This window comes from Pelodiscus sinensis, chromosome 1 (genome assembly GCF_052426305.1).
Source record: "Pelodiscus sinensis isolate ZL-2025 chromosome 1, ASM5242630v1, whole genome shotgun sequence".
NCBI classification, from domain to species: Eukaryota; Metazoa; Chordata; order Testudines; family Trionychidae; genus Pelodiscus; species Pelodiscus sinensis.
Window position 1 is genome coordinate 172064516 of NC_143052.1, and position 19392 is coordinate 172083907.

Consider the following 19392-nt stretch of genomic DNA (forward strand, 5'->3'; position numbering starts at 1 on the left):
AGAGACACTATCCTAATGTAGTCCCCTTACTAAAGGTGCCTTTGCTTATTTTCTGGGAAGACCCTGTGTGCTGCAATCCAGCCCCACAGACTACAATACCCATGAGCCCTGGAGGAAAAGAGGAAGGAAATGACTTTTGTTTTGGGAGATCTGAGTCTCTCCACATGTGTGTGGAGGAAGACTCAGCAGCCTATGGACTCTTCCCTTTGTTTTTTTGGAACAAAAAGGAGCCAGGCTGCTGTGGAGGAGTTTTTTCCAGTTCAGGAGCTGTTATGTTGCAGTTACAGACTAGGACAGAGAGTCTCTGGAACCGGGATCAGGCAGGCTGCTTCTGATTGCTTTTGGCTGTACCTGTGGCTAGAAGCACTACTCTGCACCCATCACACAGAAGGAGACTAGAATCATCCACTCCAGCTGCAAAAACTTCAAGTGTGCCCACACAAGCAAGAGTATGGTACTGTGAGTCCTGAGGAGTGCATACTCTGAGGTGTGATAAACACAGTTCCTATTATTTCTGTGTATGTTGTTAATGTTATTCACTGTTAATCTGTTAAACTCTGTTTCTTTACGTTGTTAAGTAAAGGTTGTTCTTCTACTGTAATCTATCAGACGTATACTATTTATAATTTGTAATTGTTCTGGAGATAGATCCAGATTATTGCTGGAATAATTTTATTCCTGGAGGCTCACAAGGCGCACCATTAAGTGTGTACAAGGCCAGCCAGGTGGAATCACCACCATTATATGTTCTTTATGAGCAAGGAACAGCAGCAAGGGGGTGGATAGGGTCTCCCCAACTAAACAATATCACCACTGGGGTACTCAGGATCTTCTTTTATGTTAAAACCATCAGGCACCCAGGCATCTGTGAGTGTGACCTGCTCCCGAGTAACCCGGGGAGGAAAAAGGGAGTTACATTTTGGAGGCACCACTGGGATCTCTTTACTACCTCTAATTTTGCTGCAAGAAAAATTGTCCCTGGTTTTTTTAATGTTGTTGGAGTTATGATTTTTTTTTAGATCTGCTGATATTTAAAACCTCTGTTTGTGTTCTAAACTTGTTATTGGGTTCATCATGGAACCCCTTAAGTTACTGTTCTGGTGTAGAGATGTAGGAGTGGCACCCAGCCAAGCGCATAGACTGGGTAAAGTGCCTGTAGACACTGAAGATACAATTATTTACCAGACATTAGGAACTGTAAAAACCTTTGGGAAAACCACTATTTATGATCAGTGGGGTGTCTCTAGTACCCAGACTGTGTCAGTACTAGTGACAGTGGCTGCTGAACTTGACCCACGGTGTGTACCCCTGGAAGTTGGTATCATGGGTGAAGTTGGCCCCTGGCCTGTGTTTCTGCCTGGGAGTATCCCAAAGCAGGAGACCACGCAAGCTGTGAGCTCTGACTCTGCAGCTAAATTGAATGTTTTTCTGCAAGAAGAGGGAAAGTCAATGGAAGATGTGAGGGCCTTTGTTACTGCAACATGTGCATCCTCAGCTGTACAAATTAAGGTCTGATAGCTACCTTAGGATGACTGATGGAACAGTATTCTTCCCCCTCCAGGGACGGCCTGAGGCGGGCTGCGGCAGCTGGCACCACAGGTGGGATGCCCAATCTGTGCCCCCACCTGCATGGCCTCAATGGAGTGATGTCATCATTGAGCGCCTCAGGCACCCTGTTAAAGGCAGCGCCCTAGGCGACGGCTGAGTTGGCCTATACTCACGGGCTGCCCTGTCCTCCTCCTATGAAGGAGTTGGATATCAGAAGCTGAGATTTTTCTCTGGGATTCAGCCTACTCCTGTTGGAGAGGATGACTTTAAATCCTGGATGGACCAAGCTGTCCAGGTGATGGAGGAATGGCAATGCTTAGATACTATCAAAAGGCAACGACTAGCTGAAAGTCTGAGGGAACCAGCCTCTGATGTCATTAGATCTTTAAGAATGAGTAAACCCTCTGCTGGTGCTATGGAGTATCTCCATGCTTTGGATGATATATTTGGGACTACATTAATAATAACAGATATATTTTCTGTAAGATTGTGGGAATTCAGCTTAACAGAAAAGGAGTTGTCATTTTAGAATGTCTGATGTAACACCATTTGAAAGCAGAAGTGCATATAAAACTATCTATTAGAGCAAACATGTTTAAAGGAGCACTTATTGTAAGAATATGACCTTAAAATATCTTTGGATAATACATTATTAGCCAGTAATTAGTGGTTCAGGTTGCAAAGGGAAAGACTACAAATTCCCCACAGGTATGTTAGAAAAGAAAAGGAAGGAAATAAAGAGATTTTTATTAATAACACAAGTAAAGAGTTAGTTTGAAAGCCAACAGGGGATAGCTCTGTCCACTTGCCATAAAGACAATCTAACAAGAAGATAAAATGATTTGAATGTTCTCAGAGGCATACCACAGAGAACTTCAGCAGAAGGAGCATAATTCTAGTCTCAGCATTGCTAGTTGAGTGAGAAATAGCACATCACTCTCTTTTTAGAAAGGCCAGTGCTTAGTACACCAGAGGAAGGACGTGTGCTGCAAAATATTAACACCAAAAATCAAAGGGGAAGGTTTCCAAGCACCTCTAAACAAAAGAAATCTGCTTGAGAATGACTAATACATAAAAATGCTACACATACAATCACTATGCTCTCAGATTATCACAAACACACACAAAGCTATAAACAAAAAATACCCTGTTACCTGTGAGTTTCACAAAACAGCCATTCTGAATCTGACCTTTCAGTTCTCATCCTCAAATGAAACCTGCACTACCCCTTCAGCCGATGAGCCTGGGACGTTACATTCATAACTTTGCTAAATACCAAAAATTATGGACTGAACAAAGTCTCTGGATTTATGGCTTATTACAACAATGTAATGCCCACTAACTCTTACCTAGGTTTTTTCCCTCTTTTTTTTCCTTTCCCACCTCTGACAGAAGATGTATTAACAGACCATTTCATCGTGAATGGTCCCTTGAGATCTATGTTAGCTACTTATGCTAAATGTAAGGGGACTGTTATCCCCTTACTAAAACTCTGTGAGAGTTTTTGGTTTGCCAGCTCGCAGTATCAAAAGGGGAAGGGTCCATGAGACTGACAGACCCCAGAGACAATGGAAAGCAGACAACACTCCAGCTCAGCCTGATTGACAGGTTGGACAGGCCAGTGAGGAAAGTGAGAGGCCAGGCCCCGTCCTCCCTGTGAGCTGGGATTGTTCTGGGTCTCTCTCAGCAAGGAGAGAGCTGAGAGACTGCTAAGAGCAGTGCAAGCTGTGTGCAGAAGAAGTCCTGCAGCAACAGAGCCAGACACAGACAGCTCAAGGAGTGCAAGCTGTGTGGAGAGGCAGTTTTGCAGCAGCAGAGCCAGGCACACACAGCTCAAGGAGCACAGACCCTGTGTTGAGCAGCAGACTGGCAGTGCTCAGAGAAGCAACGCAAGGAGCTGGAGACTGACAAGGCAGCACGGCCTACAGCTGGGTGTGGTGAGTAGCTGAGACCAGCAAAGTGTGGGGAGAGGCTCTGGGCAGGGAGATATCACCAGCCAAGAGGCCCAGCAGGCCAGACTGGGAGAGGGGTCTGGCCACTTAGAGCTTGAGGCTGTGTGGTCACTGTCAGAGCAAGCATGTCCAGCCTGCAGCCCCCCTGCAGCACATCCAGGGCCTCTAAGGGGCCTCTAAGGAAGAGACTGTGGACTGTCCTTACACTCTGCAGGCTGCTGTTTTGATGTCCCTGTGCTACAGAGCAGGGCTGTGTGTTCTCATTTAACCATTCTCATTTTTTTCTTATTCTTTTCTCTTTAATCAGTTGATGTTTAATAAATTGTATTTGCTTTGAACCTTATGAAGTGATCACTGGGCCAAGAAGGCCTGCAATGTAAAGAGAGCACCTCGGAGTGGGGACACCCTAACTCCTGCCCCTAGTGACTGCAAGGTCGGGAATTAAGCCCAGGAAACCTGGGCCCAGCCTTGTTGGGGTTTCGAGGACTCTGCTACTCAGGAGAGTGGAGGGAAGCCCTCAGGATCAGGGAAGCCATGGAGTAAAGGAAGTGGGAGCGGAGACTCAGATCCTTTCGCTGGTCCATTTCACCGGGATGGTATAGAAGCCAGGAAAGTTCCCCACAATAGCGGGACCATTCCCCCACTTACATAATTACTCTATTCCACTTTGTAGCGGTAGACAAGGCCTTTTGTGAAGCTCTTCTTCAAGTCTGGGAAAGGAACTCGGAGCTAAATACAAAGTTAGGTTGATGTAAGGTAGTTAACATGGACCTAACTCTGTAAACATAGGTGCTAAATTTGTGGGTGCTCCAGCCCCAGAGCATCCACGCAAAAAAATAAGTGCTCGGTCCTCCACCTTCCTGCTGTGATTTGTTCAGGAAATTCTGGGAGGTGGAGGGACAGAGGAGGAATGGGGCAGGAAAGGGTGGTAAAACGTAGGGCACAGTGGGAGTTTGGAAAATGAAGTGGAGTGGAGGTGGGGCCTAAAATGAAGCAGGGATCTGTGTCTATAAACATCAGTCATAAAGTGCAACTCATCCCCCCAAATGTAACTCACCCACTACATGACTTAATAACTCAACCTTCAGGAGAAGCATAATGGTTAGTTTGTTGTAGTTAGGTCAACACAGTGTCAGTGACTATAGATATTATGTTATAGATTATAGAGTATCAGTGTAGATACTGAATTGTTTACATTGACTGTTACTGCCTTCCAGAAGGCATCCCTCAAATCCTCATAATCAGTGCATGTGCTCCTAGGGGACACACACCACAGACATAAGGTTCATAGTACATATATATGCAAAAGTGATTCAATTACTGCAATGGCTGTAGAATGATATAACTTAGGTCAACCGAATTTTATAATGTAGATTTGCCCTAAAATTGAAAACTTCTCTCCTTTACCAACAGAAGTTGGCTCAGCAAAATATATTACCTCCCCTGTCTTTCTAATATATGATGACATTTCTTAGGCTAGATCTGTGCACATCCAGCTGAATGGCAAAAAGAAAGAAGGAGAATCATGTTATCATCTTTTTTTCCCTAAATCAAAAAGGTTCCTTTTTTTGTTCTTTTTTTTTTTAAAAAAAAAACCTCTCATCTTCCAGCAATATGCATCAGCAGAGTTCAACTATTGAAAAACCTTCCAAGTGTAAAACACCATTTTTGGGTGAAATGTGACACACAGAGAGTACATGGGGCATTAGCCTGTATCTCAGGACACCTGATTTCAATTCTTGCCTCAGACACAGCCTTCCTATGTGGCCTTGGGCAAATGATTTAATTTACCCTTTGTTGCAAAACTACATGAGAAAAATGGAGATACCCCAACCCTACATCATGAAGGGCTGTGGTGCTAAAATCTGTTCATGATTGTGAGGTACTCAGATGTGATCATGATGAGGACCATAGACCAACATATGCAGACAGTAAAAGCAAGAGGAGGTACCATGAAAATAACTATTCTGATAAAAACAAAACAAAGTATGTTGAATACTGATTTGCATTGGATATGCCAATTGGTCTTTTGTGTTGGCTCTTGAAAATAACCTGCAACCCACACAAAATATTTATTAAGAAAAAATGTATGTGAAAAGGGAAAATTATTCCTAAGTATTTGTATTTGCCTTCCCTCCAGTAAGTTATATTTAAAGTATTTTTTTAAATGTACTAAAATATGCTTCTCATAAATGTCTCTGCATTGAGATCATGGTGGTAAACATGGGTATTCTTCATTATTTTAATTTCATTCCCATAGCACAGGGCGTAGGGAATCTTTTTTGGGTAGAGGCCACTGACCCACTGAAAAAATCAGTCAGGAGCTCCATACAAATGAGAAGCAAAACCAAAAACAAAACAAAAAAATCCAACTCTAACTGACAACAGAGACCCCAACTGAGAAAGATGCTCCCAACATTCCCCTCACACACCATCTAGCAGAAGGAAAATTCCCATTTCAAATCAGGAACAGCAGGCTTGGCCAGCCACTTTGGGTATGTCTACACTGTTTTTTTTTCAGAAAGACAGCCATTTTTTTAAAAAAACTTCACTTACGCCCACACTGCGATCACCAGGGCTCAACAAATAGTATAATCTACTTGCCCGTGATGAGTACCGTATTTTCCGGCGTATAAGACGACTTTTTATACTAAAAAACATCCCCCAAAAATTGGGGATTGTCTTATACGCCGGGTATAAACATACAGGCAGTCCCCAACTTGCAGGTACGAACGGGGCTTTTCTCGCCCCGGAGGACACGGACTGCGGGACCTCATGGTCCCGCCGCCCGTGTACTCCGGGGTGAGAAAAGCTGCTCCGCGTCTCCCTGGTCTGCAGACCAGGAAGACGCGGAGCAAAGTTGCGGAGGGGCTCCGGCAGCGGGGCAGCCCAGGCGTGCCTGGGCTGCCCCGCTGCCCGAGCCCCTCCACGGCTTTGCAAAGCCTCAGGGGAAGCCGGCAGCGGGACAGCCTAGACGCGCCGCGGCTGTCCCGCTGCCGGCGTCCTCAGAGGCTTTGCTCCCGGTGTCCCTGGTCTGCCCCCCCAGCAGACCAGGTTTTTGTTTCTGGGGCAGAGCAGCTGGGGCGCTGCCGGTTGGCCTCTTAGGGGGGGGTAGTCTTATACAGCGAGTATAGGCAAAAACCTATGTTTTAACTATAAAATTAGGGGGTCGTCTTATATGCACAGTCGCCTTATACGCCGGAAAATACGGTAGATAACACCCTGGAAGAGCCAGCGTGGAGCGCAGAGTGCAGAACCGCGCGACTGGCGAGCAGGGCTTGCCGCCGCTCAGCGAGCCCTGGCAATCACATTCTTTTGGAAAGAAAATTGAAAGAACGGAGGGGTTTTCCCAACATTGGTAACCCTCTATCTACAAGGAAGAAGCCTTTTTTTTTTGAAAGAGCTCTTTTGGGAAAAGACATGTGTGGACGGGGAAGAGGGAGTTCTTTCGTAAGAAGAGGAAAGAGGAAAAAGCACAGGTGCCCTGGTGGCCATTCCGCCCATAGTAATCACAGCTTACATGCGAGATAGCATCCATTCAGATGGCTTTTTCAATGCACTCTCGCTTTTGCAGTGTGGATGCTTTCTTTTGGAAGAAGTTTTTCGTAAGATCTCTTCCAGAAAATTTCTTCTGAAAGAAGCATGCAGTCTAGACATAGCCTTTATAAAAAAGGTGAGTCAATCACAAAAGCTCTGTGGCTCTGTACTGCTAACTCTAGCTTGTGGGATAAGGCAAAGGAAACAAGCAAGCTTGCAGGAACCCTACTCAGAGAACAGGGCCAACCCTGTGACAGTCTGTACAAATGCAGAACAAAAATGTAATAGTTGTTATCCCAAAGAGCTTACGAGTTAAGGGTTTATATGTGTCTGTGAGCATACAAGTAAGGGGACCATTCCAGTCAGACATAAAAACGATAAGGGGGATGAGTAGTAGGGGAGATTACTGGGAGAGCACATCGGCAGGGAAGACAAAAGCATGACCAGGCCCCTACGGAAGGTGGGGGATAGCTCTTCACTCCCAGAAGGGGTAAGGTCAGGGGAAGAAGAGGTGGAGCCAAGGGTCCTCAGCCTTCAGTGCTGTCCAGACCATGACATTCTCCCAGTGCTGCCTAGAGCATGCTGCACAGTGCCTCTCCCTCCTAGGTAGCACTAAGAGCCACCTGGAGCATGCTACGTGGCACTCCCACAGCAATTTAAAGTTCTTGGGGCTCTGTACACCCCTTTGAATCACTGGGCCTTGGAGAAATTGGCCTGTTTGCTTCCCCACCACCACCCCCATTAGCAGGCCTGCACATCTGTGTGGCAAGCACACAGAGCACATTCATGACTCTACTTGGAAGCATAAAAACGAGAACTCATATCAATGCCAATAAGTATTCATGTGGCTGATGATCATAGTGGAGAAGGAATTGCTTTCAAAACTTGGGAATTTTCCACAAGTAAAAATGCTGTGATAACCCTCCTTAGGCTGGCCAGATAAATATTTCACCAACACAAGAATAAAACAACAGTAATTCCTAGCTAAGTCCTCCACCATCCATTGTAACCTGCAAACATGATTCTGCCCTACCTTGTGTTTGCCTCCTCTCTCCACCTTATGTAAAATGAATAGAGGCTGTTAAGTAGAATTATAAATGGAGGCTGTTTGCAGCTTTATATGCATGGGTTAATTCCACCCAATAATATGCTGTCTGCTGAGAATGCTGGCAAACAGTCAAGTAGCTTATTCTGAACCTGCTATTGTTTTTGAGTAGTCATGAATGAAGTGCTTTTCAGAAATGTAGTCTGGAGATGACAAAAGCACTGATGATAAAAGTAAAGTCCATTTTTGAGGGAAAGGGGATCAATTATCTGGCTAGATGCAGATGGAGAAAAGGCTTTTTTGTTCACTGATGCCTCTTGTGCCTCCAGGAAAAGTTAGAAATTCAAAAGTACCCCTATATTGATAAACTCCTGGCGAAGGGCAGGAAGAAGCAGTATAGTAGCACTATCTGGGCACAACCAGGCCCACCAACAGGGCAGAAATCAATGGCCTCCCTGATCATCTCTCTTGGCCTGTGCCAAAAGCCTCCTAAGGGGCTAGTGTAGACTTGCCCTACTAGAGGAGTCCCAAATGTGCCCCCTCTGCCAGGGGAGCCTGTGACAGGTTCCCCACCCTCTGGGATGAGCATCAAGGGAGTTGGACCATGGCTCCCTTTCCTTGTCCAGACTCAATGTACCTGCTCTGGGGAAAACTGCAGCAGGGTCTCTTGATTGAAAGAAGCTTTTGATATGCCCCATGCAGGTGCCAGGGCCGAGTAAACTTGCCCCGGACTCTGCATGCACATCAAAAACGTTTTGAAATCCAGAGACACATTCTGGCGGAGCTGTAGTGACCCAGGCTCCCAGGCCCTTTGAAATTGTCTGGTTCCTGGGAAATTGCCCCGACCCCCCAGCAGAAGGCCTGGGTACAGGAGCTCTGCACCTGAGTCTAAAATTTGAAGTTCTGAGAACAGTTCACATTCTCTGTTTGTTTACTGTAGTTAATCTACCTCCCCAAGAGGTGGTCGCTAGCTCTGTCTGTATCAGGGAGTAGCTCAGCATAGATCAGGGTTTCCCAACCTATGGGTCGGGACCCAAATATAGGACGCAATTACATTTCAAAAGGGTCGCCAAGTGTCTCCCCAGGTGGCTCTGCCCACTCTCCTCCCCCTCCCCCCCCCGTTTTTGAATAGCCTTAGGTCACCAAGACTTCCTGAATTGTCAAAATGGGTCCCCATCTGGAAAAGGTTGGGAACCGCTGGCATAGATATTTCTGTCAGAGGTGTGGATTTTTCACACTTCGAGACACAGACTTAGCCATTGACTTAAATACGAATTTGCCTAAATAAGGAATCAGTTAACATGGTATTCAAGATTTGACTCAATTTATGTAAAGCATTTTGGGTTTCTGCAGGAAGAACTATTACACTCATTCAGATAATATCAGTGATCTATAACCCTGCTAGGGTTCAAAGTTCAACAAACAAGAAAGACCATTTTATCATATATTGCCCTTTTTCCCTATTCAGTTGCTAGGCTACAATAATAATAATTCTCGTAAGTTTCTATAGCTACTGAAATATTAAATCAAGCATCCAAGACACAAATGTGATTTTAAAAATACATAAACACTAATGAGCTTCATTTTTCTCAGTTTTGTCTTTTGTTCTTGCCTGTGATAGCATATCAAACTTTTTTTTAAGAAATCTGATCCAAACTGAATTGCATACTGCATGCAGAACGGTTTACTCCATGCAAGCATATAAATGAATCTATTTTGAAATATAAGAAAATGTAAAAACAAATATTCCCACATAGAATCTACAGTTCAAAACATATACAATTAGAATTCAGGAAGCAGATGAGTTTTTAAATGCAGTCTTAAACTTGGAAAAAGAATCTATCAAGAAGCAATTGATTCCACCTATTGGAAACTATGATTGAAAACGTTGTTACCAGATGATGTTGGGGGTCTATACAAGTATTTATAAATCTATCCTCGGGCTGACAACAATTGCAGAAATTAACCATAATTAACCTCAAGATTTAAAAAGTTGTTAATCAAAATTTTAATTTAACTGTTAAGCAATAATGGAATATATGTAATTTAGCCATTTTGTGTGTTTCTACATTTTTCAGATATGTTGATTTCAGTAACACAGAATAGAAAGTGGACAGTGCTCACTTTATATTATTTGCATTACAAATTTGCACTGTAAAAAATATAAAAAAAATACTATTTTTTAGTTTACCTCATACAAGTTCTTTCATGAAATCTCTTTATCATGCAAGTGCCATTATATATATATATAATGAGTTTGTGAGTGAGCAACTGACTCAGTCTGTCTGTCCATCTGTTTGTTCAATAACTCCTCCTAGATGGTAAAAGCTAAGATCACCAAATTTGGTACGCATCTTCCTTTTATCATCACTTAAAGCAAGGTCAGGGTTTGGTTGTGTGGGAGAATAGCTGAAGCTCTGTCCCGCTGCATATGGGGATCCATAAAACCATACTGAAAAGACACAGAAACACCAGGCAGGTGAAAGGGGCCCATCTCTGAGCTTCCAACCCCCCCAGGCACCCTTTATAGAGGGGTGGAGCTGCAGCTCCCTCCCCTCTTCACACAGGAATATCATTGGTTTTCTGGCTAGTCTCCTTCATCAGGGAGTGAAGGCAAAGTGCACAGTTTGCTCTATTCTACAATCTGGCTGGAGAACTCAGGAAGCAGATGAACCTGGACCCTCTCCAGCTAGGAGACATTCATGAGCCCGTCCTCCAGCTGCAGTGGCCATGGAGAGGTGCTTCTCACTTGGGCCCAAGCTGATGCAGTAAGAGAGGGCAGGGGTAGTCCTGGGGAAGTCTGCATACCAAAACCCTCATTTCCAGCCCCACCCCAGAGCAAGGATTTAAATGAAGAAAAACAAACATTAAGTGAGTTAAGGACCTAAGCAATGCCAGGTCAGGTAAATTTTCTAGTGTGTGTGTGTGTGTGTGTATATATATATATATATATATATATATATATATATATATATATATATAAAATATGTTTTATCAGTTTTGAGAATTTGAAAGATCTCACCCAGGACTTGATCCCCAAAGAGGGACCCAAAATGAATCATGAATAAGGAGTCCAGGACCATGATGATTTTAAAAAAAAAAACCCATATAGTGATAGAAACAAAATCATTTTCAGAAAGTGAGAAAAGTGGTCTATAACCAAAGAACTCTCAGGGAAGATTTTAAAGCCTAGCCAAACAGCTATTGATTTTTATGCAAAATCATGCCATACTGGCAGAATAATAATATGCCCACTGTAATAGGCCAGCCCAATGCTCTCTAGCAAAGTATCCTGTCGTCCAATTGTGGCCAATGATAGGTACTTCAGAGGGAATGAACAAAACCGGTAATCATCAAATGAACTATCTCCTGTTGCCCATTCCTAACTTGCTGCAAACACAGGCTTGGTATACTTCAGAGCAGAGGTGAGAACCTAAGGCCCAGGGGTCTGGGAGTGGCCCCTAGTTTGCCTGGACACAGCCCTCTCCTCCCCCCCCGCCATCATTGAGGAGCTGGCACTGGTGCTCCAGCTCTCCCGCTGCCCCACCATTGGGCTGGTGCCCAGAAAATCTAGTAGGCTGGGCCCCCCTAGACTGTTGTGAAGAAGAGGAATTTGAGGAGTGTCTTCCTCCTTCTCATCTGGGGGGCGGGGAGGCATCAGTGAGGGGTTTGGGTTTTTTTTGTTTGTTTCAGGGATTTTGTTTGTTTGTTTCTCACCGGTATCCATTCCCAGAATGATTTTCCTATGGGTCAGCAGCCCGCAACCCATAAAAAGGTTCCCCGCTCCTGTTTCAGAGTATGGTTTTGCATCCCTGTACATCCTTGCTAACAGTTATTGATTGACCTATCCTCCATGAATTTTCTAGTTCTTGTTTGATCCCTGTTATAGTCTTGGCCTTTACAATATCCTCTGGCAAAAAGTTCCACAGGCTTGACGAGTGTTGTTAAAAAAATACATCCTTTGGGTTTTTTTAACCTGATGTGTGTTAATTTCATTTGGTGTTATGAGAAGAGGTAAATAATAACACTTCCTTATTTTCTTTCCTTCCACCAATCATAACTTTATAGACTTCTATTATATCCCTCCTTAGTTGTCTCTTTTCCAAGGTGAGAAGTACCAGTTTTATTAATCTCACTTAATATGCAAATTGTTCCATACCCCTAATCATTTTAGTTGCTCTTTTCTGAATCTTTTTCAATTCCAAAATATCTTTTTTGAGATACACCAATCAGATCTATACAGAGTATTCAAGATGTGGGTATAGCATGAGTTTATACTGAGGCAATATATTTTCTGTCTTATTATCTATCCCTTTCATAATAATTCCCAACATTCTGTTTACTTTTTTGACTGCTACTGAACATTGCATGGATATTTTCAGAGAACTATCCACAGTGACTCCAAGATCTGTCTTTTGAGTGGTAATAGCTAATTTAGCGCCCATCATTTTGTTATGTATAGTTGGGATTGTTTTCCAATGTACATTATTTTGCATTTATCAACGTTGACTTTCATCTGCCATTTGGTTGCCCAGTCACTCAGTTTTGTGAGATTTCTTTGTAAATCTTTGCAGTTTTCTTTGGAGTTATCTATTGAGAGTAGCTTTGTATCATCTGCAGATTTTGCCGTCTCACTGTTTTTTCTTTTTCTTTTTCCAGATAACGTATGAATATATTGAACAGTTTTGGTCCCAGTACAGATCTCTGGGGGACACCGATATGTACCTCTCTCCATTCCAAAAACTAACCATTTATTCCTGCTTTTTGTTTCCTACCTTTTAACCTGAACCGTGATACAAGAGACTTTGATAAAGAATCTTGTCAAAGGTTTTCTAAAATTCTTAGTATGCTGTATCCACTGGATTCGCCTTGTCCATATGCTTTTTGACCCCCTTCCCTCCCAAATAATTCTAGTAGATTAGTGAGCTATGATTTTCCTTGACAGAAATCAAGTCGACTTTTCCCCAGCGTATTATGTTCATCTGTGTGTCTAATTCTGTTTGTTACTACAGTTTTGACTAATTTTCTTGGTACTGAAGGAAAGCTTACAGGCCTGTAATTGCTGGAAGCACCTCTGAAGCCTATTTTTAAATATTGGTGTCACATTAGCTGTCCTGCAGTGATCTGATACAGAAGTTGATTTAAATATTAGGTTACGTACCACAATTAATATTTCAGTGATTTCACATTTTAGTTCCTTCAGAACTCTTGGATAAATATCATCTGGTCCTGGTAACATATAAGTATTTAATATATTATTTCCTTTTTTCCAAAACCTCTACTGACATCATAATCTGGGAGGCTACGTCTACACTGGCCACAATTTCCGGAAAAGCCATACAAATCAGGTAAGTCAGGATAGGGAAATCCGCGGGCGATTTAAATATCCCCTGCGAATTTAAATAAACATGTCTGCCGCTTTTTTTCCAGCTTGGGGAAAAGCCGGAAAAAAAGCATCTAGACTGGTGCGATCCTCCGGAATAAAGCCCTTTGAAGTAGGAATAAGTGATCCTCCGGAAAAGGGCTTTATTCCGGAGGATCGCGCCAGTCTAGATGCTTTTTTTCCGGCTTTTCCCCAAGCCGGAAAAAAAGCGGCGGAGATGTTTATTTAAATCCACGGGGGATATTTAAATCCCCCGCGGATTTCCCTATCCTGACTTACCTGATTTGCATGACTTTTCCGGAAATTGTGGCCAGTGTAGATGTAGCCGGACAGTTCTTCAGATTTATCACCTAGAAAGCATAGCTCAAGATTGGGAATCTCCCTCACATCTTCAGTCATGAAGACCATTGCAAAGAATTAATATAGTTTCTCTGCGATGGCCTTATTATCCTTGAGTTGTCCTTTAGCATCTTGATTATTCAGTGGTTCCACTGGTTGTTTTGCAGGTTTACTGCTTCTCATGTACTTAAATACGTGTTGCTGTTACTTTCTGATTTTTTGGATAACTGTTCTTCATAATTTTTTTTGGCCTTCTTAATTGTACTTTTACACTTCACTTGCCAGGGTTTATGTTCCTTTCCATTTTCCTCAGTAAGATTTAACTTCTACTTTTTAAATAATGCCTTTTTGCCTCTAATGGCTATTTTTATTTTGTTATTTAGCCAAGGTAGCACTTTTTTGGTCCTCTTACTAAGTTTTTTATTTGAGGTATGCATTGAAATTGAGTTTTATTAGAGTGTTTCTTAAAAGTTTCCACACAGTTTTCAGGGATTTCATTTTTGGCACTGTAACTTTTGATATCTGTTTATCTAATGCCTTCATTTTTGTGTAGTTTCCCTTTCTGAAATTAAATGATACTGTGGCGGGCTGCTTTTGTGCCCCTCCCCCCCCCCCAGGGATATTAAAATTATATTATATAATGGTCACTATTACCAAATGGTCCAGCTCTATTCAACAACTTTTCTGTGAAAGGGAACAGGAGGACCTCTGAATGGGGGCACATACTGCTGCTCTTTTTAATCATCACTACACTGGAACCTTTCTGTTCCATGTGTTGCCTCCTTTGTTCATGACTTACTACATCTTAGGTTATATTCGTAAACATTTTCTTATGTGGTGTAATCATTTTAGACTCTTTCTCAAAAACCAGCACTCTTTTTTGAAAAAAAAAAAAGATAATGAAATATTCCACCAATTCTTATATATGGAAATCCCTAATATCCCTAACCAGTCTGAGTCCTATAATAGTTCCTATGGAAAAGAAGGTTCCCCATAAGGTTTTATAATCACTGTTCTTCAGCTTTTCTCAGGGCACTAGTGAAGTTAAATCTGATCAGAATAAAATGAAACACATTAGTTTAGGTCCCTCTTTAGGTCTTAGTGGTTTTTATATTTGTCTCTAATTCCTGAATGCTTGAATAATAGCATGCTCTTTTATATGGTATTATCACCCATGTATGATGTTATCACAAGTGGTAAAATTATGAGAGATCATATTCCATGAGTAGCAATAATTAGTCTCTGATGAAGAAAAATCCGAGTTATCAACCAGGTTTAAAGACTTGATAAGTTGCATCATAAGGTTGGAATTAATATTTTGAGGAATTGCACAGACTACCAGGTAAAGTGAAATAAAGCCCTAATTCTTCCTTTGCCTGTTTTACACATAAGAAATCTTGAACCTGAAATGCTTCAATCCAAGTGTTAGATTTTTCAGGGCAGCTTTTCTGTTTCCCCAGAAAATCTTTTAATCTCCCACTCTTTCTCTCCTAGAATTATTACTATCTTGTAGACACAGCCCTGTCGAAAAATATGTGTATAGATATTTGCAGTCACATACACAAACATATACACACACACACATATATACAAACAATTCCAAACAACTTCCTCCTCTTTTTCATCTTTACGCTTTTCATGGGTCTCTTCTCTTAAATTAAGGTTTTGCTATTCAAATATTCCATATGATTTTGATATGAATATGTGATCTCCTTTCTTAAGAGAAAATGCAGGAACTTTATTTTAAGACTGTCCCATTAGATTGTCTGCTCATGCTTAGTAGGTTACATGAGGGTAGCATGATTCTGGCATCTGCTGATACTTTGGTTGTAACTGTTCAGGACGGCCTGTAGCACATCAGTGCACTGAATGGTACTACAGACAAAAAATATAATACCACTTCTTTGATTTTAAAAGTCTGCTAAACTTCTCCACAGGCCTTGCCTGGACTTCATTATAGGCTTCAAAATTCTGAACTCCTTGATTTTAAAAATTCTTTAGAACTTTTATTTGAAAACTGTTTTCCGTGGCCTGTCCATAATATCTGAAGCATCCAACACTGGGTGAAAATATTTTAAATGCTGTCGCTACCTCTCTCCATTTTTTTAAGCTAACATCCAGATGTATTTGGACATATTGTCTGTTCACTAGCCCCCTAGTGAACAGACAATGAAACACAATGTCCAAAAAATTGCCTGCCACTGTGTGACCATACCAGAAACAACTGTTCTTTTATTTTCAGTTTGGTACTGGCTGGCTTGTACAGGGTGTGAGCTTCTTAATCTATAAACCAGGATGCCTTTTACTTATAATTTTACTACAGCTTTTAGCATTCTGAAATAAGGGCCTCCCTCTCTCCAAACTCCCAGGAATGTAAGTAAGGAATTTTTTAATAGTCCCCTCCTTTCTGACCCATATAATTCTGAAGTACAAGGATATGTTGGGTTTTTCATATACAGAATAATAATAGATAAATATTAGATGGATACAGAGCATCACAGTTTATATTTGAAATACGGAATCTTAAAAGTAGAGTAGATATGTGGTCATTTGTAATAACTGTAAACTGCTGGAGACATTGTATTATTTACTTTATACTCTAAACCTCATACTTGTATATCCTAATCCATATTCATCTCCCCCCCCCCCTTCTTTAGGAAGAAATGCTTTCCTGTATACCTGAGAAAACATTTGGGCAATAAAACAGTATGGAATATATCCAGTTTCTTTTGTGGATTACGCAGGGAATTTGTCAAATATACATATTCAATTCTCCCAGTAATCTTTCTTGTGTAATTTTCTTTAAAGTAATCCTATACTTTATTGCAAACTTGTTTAGTTAGGTACAATTAATTACTAATCAAAAAGTTAGGCTTGCACTCCACTACATTAATTCACAATGCTTTCTATTTTGTGAAATCAGTTATTTTCAGTGTCTATGCAAGTGCAATGCTTCACAAGATGTGTGGTGGGTGACCCTATCAGTTGTAGGTGGGTATGTAGCCATAAGAGAGGTAGGAGGTAAAGATACCAATTTGCCAAAGCACTTAAGCAAATACTTTGCTAACTGGAATCTAAAAACCCAGTCCTGCAATCAATTCTGTGTAGACCTATGCGCCCATACATAGTTTCATTGACTTCAGTGAGATTTTGTGAGTCTAAGGATTCACACATGTGGATCCAATGGCAGGATTGGGACTTATTAATTTAACTAAAGAGCTCTATAGTAATATTCCTGTTAAAAGTGAAAATAAGAAGAACACTGATATGATTTAGGTATAGAGGTCCTAGTCTTAGCCACATATAATTCTAAGATTGTAGCATTTTAGCATTATGAAAACAGAAGGTATGCACCAAAAGGCAAAAATAAAAGTTTCAAAAAGTACAGAAGAGATCTAGTCAGCACAGCTACAGCTAATTTGAGCCCCAGAGACATTCATGCTTGCAGATAAACTGAAGATTAAAAAGGTTCTTCCTTTTATAGGCATATTTTAGAGACATTATGGCTCTGAACTTTCCATTCATTGTATATTTTGTTAGTCTGTTGTCCTTTTGCCATCATGAGTCCTAATGTGAGCAGCCTTACAAGCAGGGTAATTGAAATATTGAACATTTTAAACCGTTTCTGAATTTCCCCCACCCCTACCTCAAAAATACTGTTTGTAAGTCACTTTGGTTCAGTTAAGAGATTTTTGGTAATTTACAATGTCTTCTAAGAGATAAAATGTTAATGGCTATAAATAGATTTATAAAATCACATTGGTGATTCTCAGAAGCGCTGCACTCAAGAAGAGCAATGCAATTGACAGGCAATTTAAGCTGGAGTGTGAAAGGATGCAGAAATAACAAGATTTGCATGAAAAATATTGAGATCATGAGAACATCAAATTTAAACAAAAAATTCATGTGCCTCATGATTAAATCATGAGACTGACATTACTGTTATAACATTCAATATCTTGGGCTTTGAAAATAGTTTTATAATGAGGGTGGAGTGTATCTATCTCTCCAGAAAATTAATGTTGTTTGTATCTAAACAGCTCATTACTATGGGAATCAGGAATATAAGAATCTCAAATCTTAATACGGGTCAGAAGATCCAGGATGTCTCCTGCAATGGTTGAGCCCCTGTTGTCAGGAAGATAACTCAAAGCAAAGACAGACACTGGCCTGGCTTGCAAATCAGTCAATCAATCTGTGGTTAAAAAAATTCAATCAGATACTTGATTGCCTGTTTGTTAAATCTTATCAGTTGACAATCATCAAGGATGGAGTTACCCGGATCTGTGATGGTGGGGACAGATCTAAAACCAGAGTCATTGAAAAGAGACTCTCTCATATCCATCAGGCTTTATTCTTGTGAGTCAAACAGACACCATGCCAGCTTTCTCCAGGCATTTGTTTGCTTGCCTGCATGCATGCTTGTTTGTGTGTTTTATATTACAGTGGTCAGTCTGAAAAACCTGCTGCACTTGTTATCTGAGGGTAAATATTGCTTCCACTTCTGTTGATATTTTCAAATTATAGTGTATCACCTTCAGTGGGATGCCCTTATTTCTTCCATGAATGAGAAGACAGTCACACTCTAAAAAGTGTCTTCAGACTCAAACAGATTTGAAACAATCTCACTCACACCAAAAGAAATAAAAAAAGAAATCAAATAATAGTAATTAAAAAGCCTGGCTCAGAATATCATTAAAGATTCTATTTTACAGAGTTATAGGCATACACACCAGGAGACTTTTAAACTATGTTTTGGATTTTGAACAGTTTTATTCTAACTACACCATGGCTGCTTTTTCAGGTAACTCCCATATACATGATAATTCAGAGCAGATTTTATATAAAGTATTTAAACTGCATAAAACAGACAATGGTAATCTAACTAAATCTATTGTCTGCAAGTTGTTGGGAGCACCTGCTTCCTAGCTCACTGTTTAATAGGAAATATACATCTAGAAGGCTTCACATGCTGCTTCCCAAATGACAACCTTTTAATTTTACAAGGCCAAAGCAAAGCTGGACACTAATAGAAGGTTTTGCACAAACTTATTTCTGTTTAAAAGCAATTAAGTGCAAGAGTACATGCATTATTATGCCATCATCCCATGTAACCTTATCACTTCGTCCTACATGTTTCATACAGGCAACATATCTGAGCTGAAATTTCATGTCAGTGACATCTTGTCATCCATCATTTTGTCATGGTGAAGTCTCATCATGCAACATCTTCCGGCTGATGTTTCATCCTGGACACTGTTGTGAGCATATTTTCATGCAAAATCTCACTGTTGACATTCTGTCATAAGGAACTTTTGTCTTTCCAAATCTCAGTCTTGTGATTAAACAAACAATTAAATTACATATTCCTAAGCCCTCACAACATCTTCACAAGTTGGGATGATATACTGTAACAAAATGGAGGACAGAGCCCCCAACTGAAACAGCACACAGGACACTCCCTTTGAAATTTGTTTATTATTTATTTTATATTACGATAGTCCCAAGATTCCCAATTATGGACCAAGTCCCCATTGTGCTAGATGCTATATAAACACAATTATTATTCCCCTTTATTCAGCTCTGGT

The 19392-nt window shown here is 41.1% G+C and overlaps 1 protein-coding gene across 1 annotated transcript; it reads left to right on the forward strand.

Moving 5' to 3' along the window:
• Positions 1–1074: 1074 nt before the first annotated feature.
• LOC149525672 (paraneoplastic antigen Ma2-like) lies at positions 1075–9965 on the forward strand. Its single transcript, XM_089775975.1, has 3 exons — positions 1075–1509; positions 1790–2029; positions 9840–9965. The coding sequence occupies exons 1-3, from the start codon at positions 1075–1077 to the stop codon at positions 9963–9965; spliced, it is 801 nt and encodes a 266-aa protein (XP_089632101.1).
• Positions 9966–19392: the final 9427 nt, after the last annotated feature.

Coding starts and splice junctions, on each gene's coding strand:
- LOC149525672 (XM_089775975.1), top strand. CDS start 1,075: ATGGAACCCCTTAAGTTACTGTTCTGGTGTAGAGATGTAGGAGTGGCA. Junction 1,510..1,789: donor CCTCAGCTGTACAAATTAAG/GTCTGATAGCTA, acceptor TCTGGGATTCAG/CCTACTCCTGTTGGAGAGGA. Junction 2,030..9,839: donor TAATAACAGATATATTTTCT/GTAAGATTGTGG, acceptor ATTCCCACATAG/AATCTACAGTTCAAAACATA.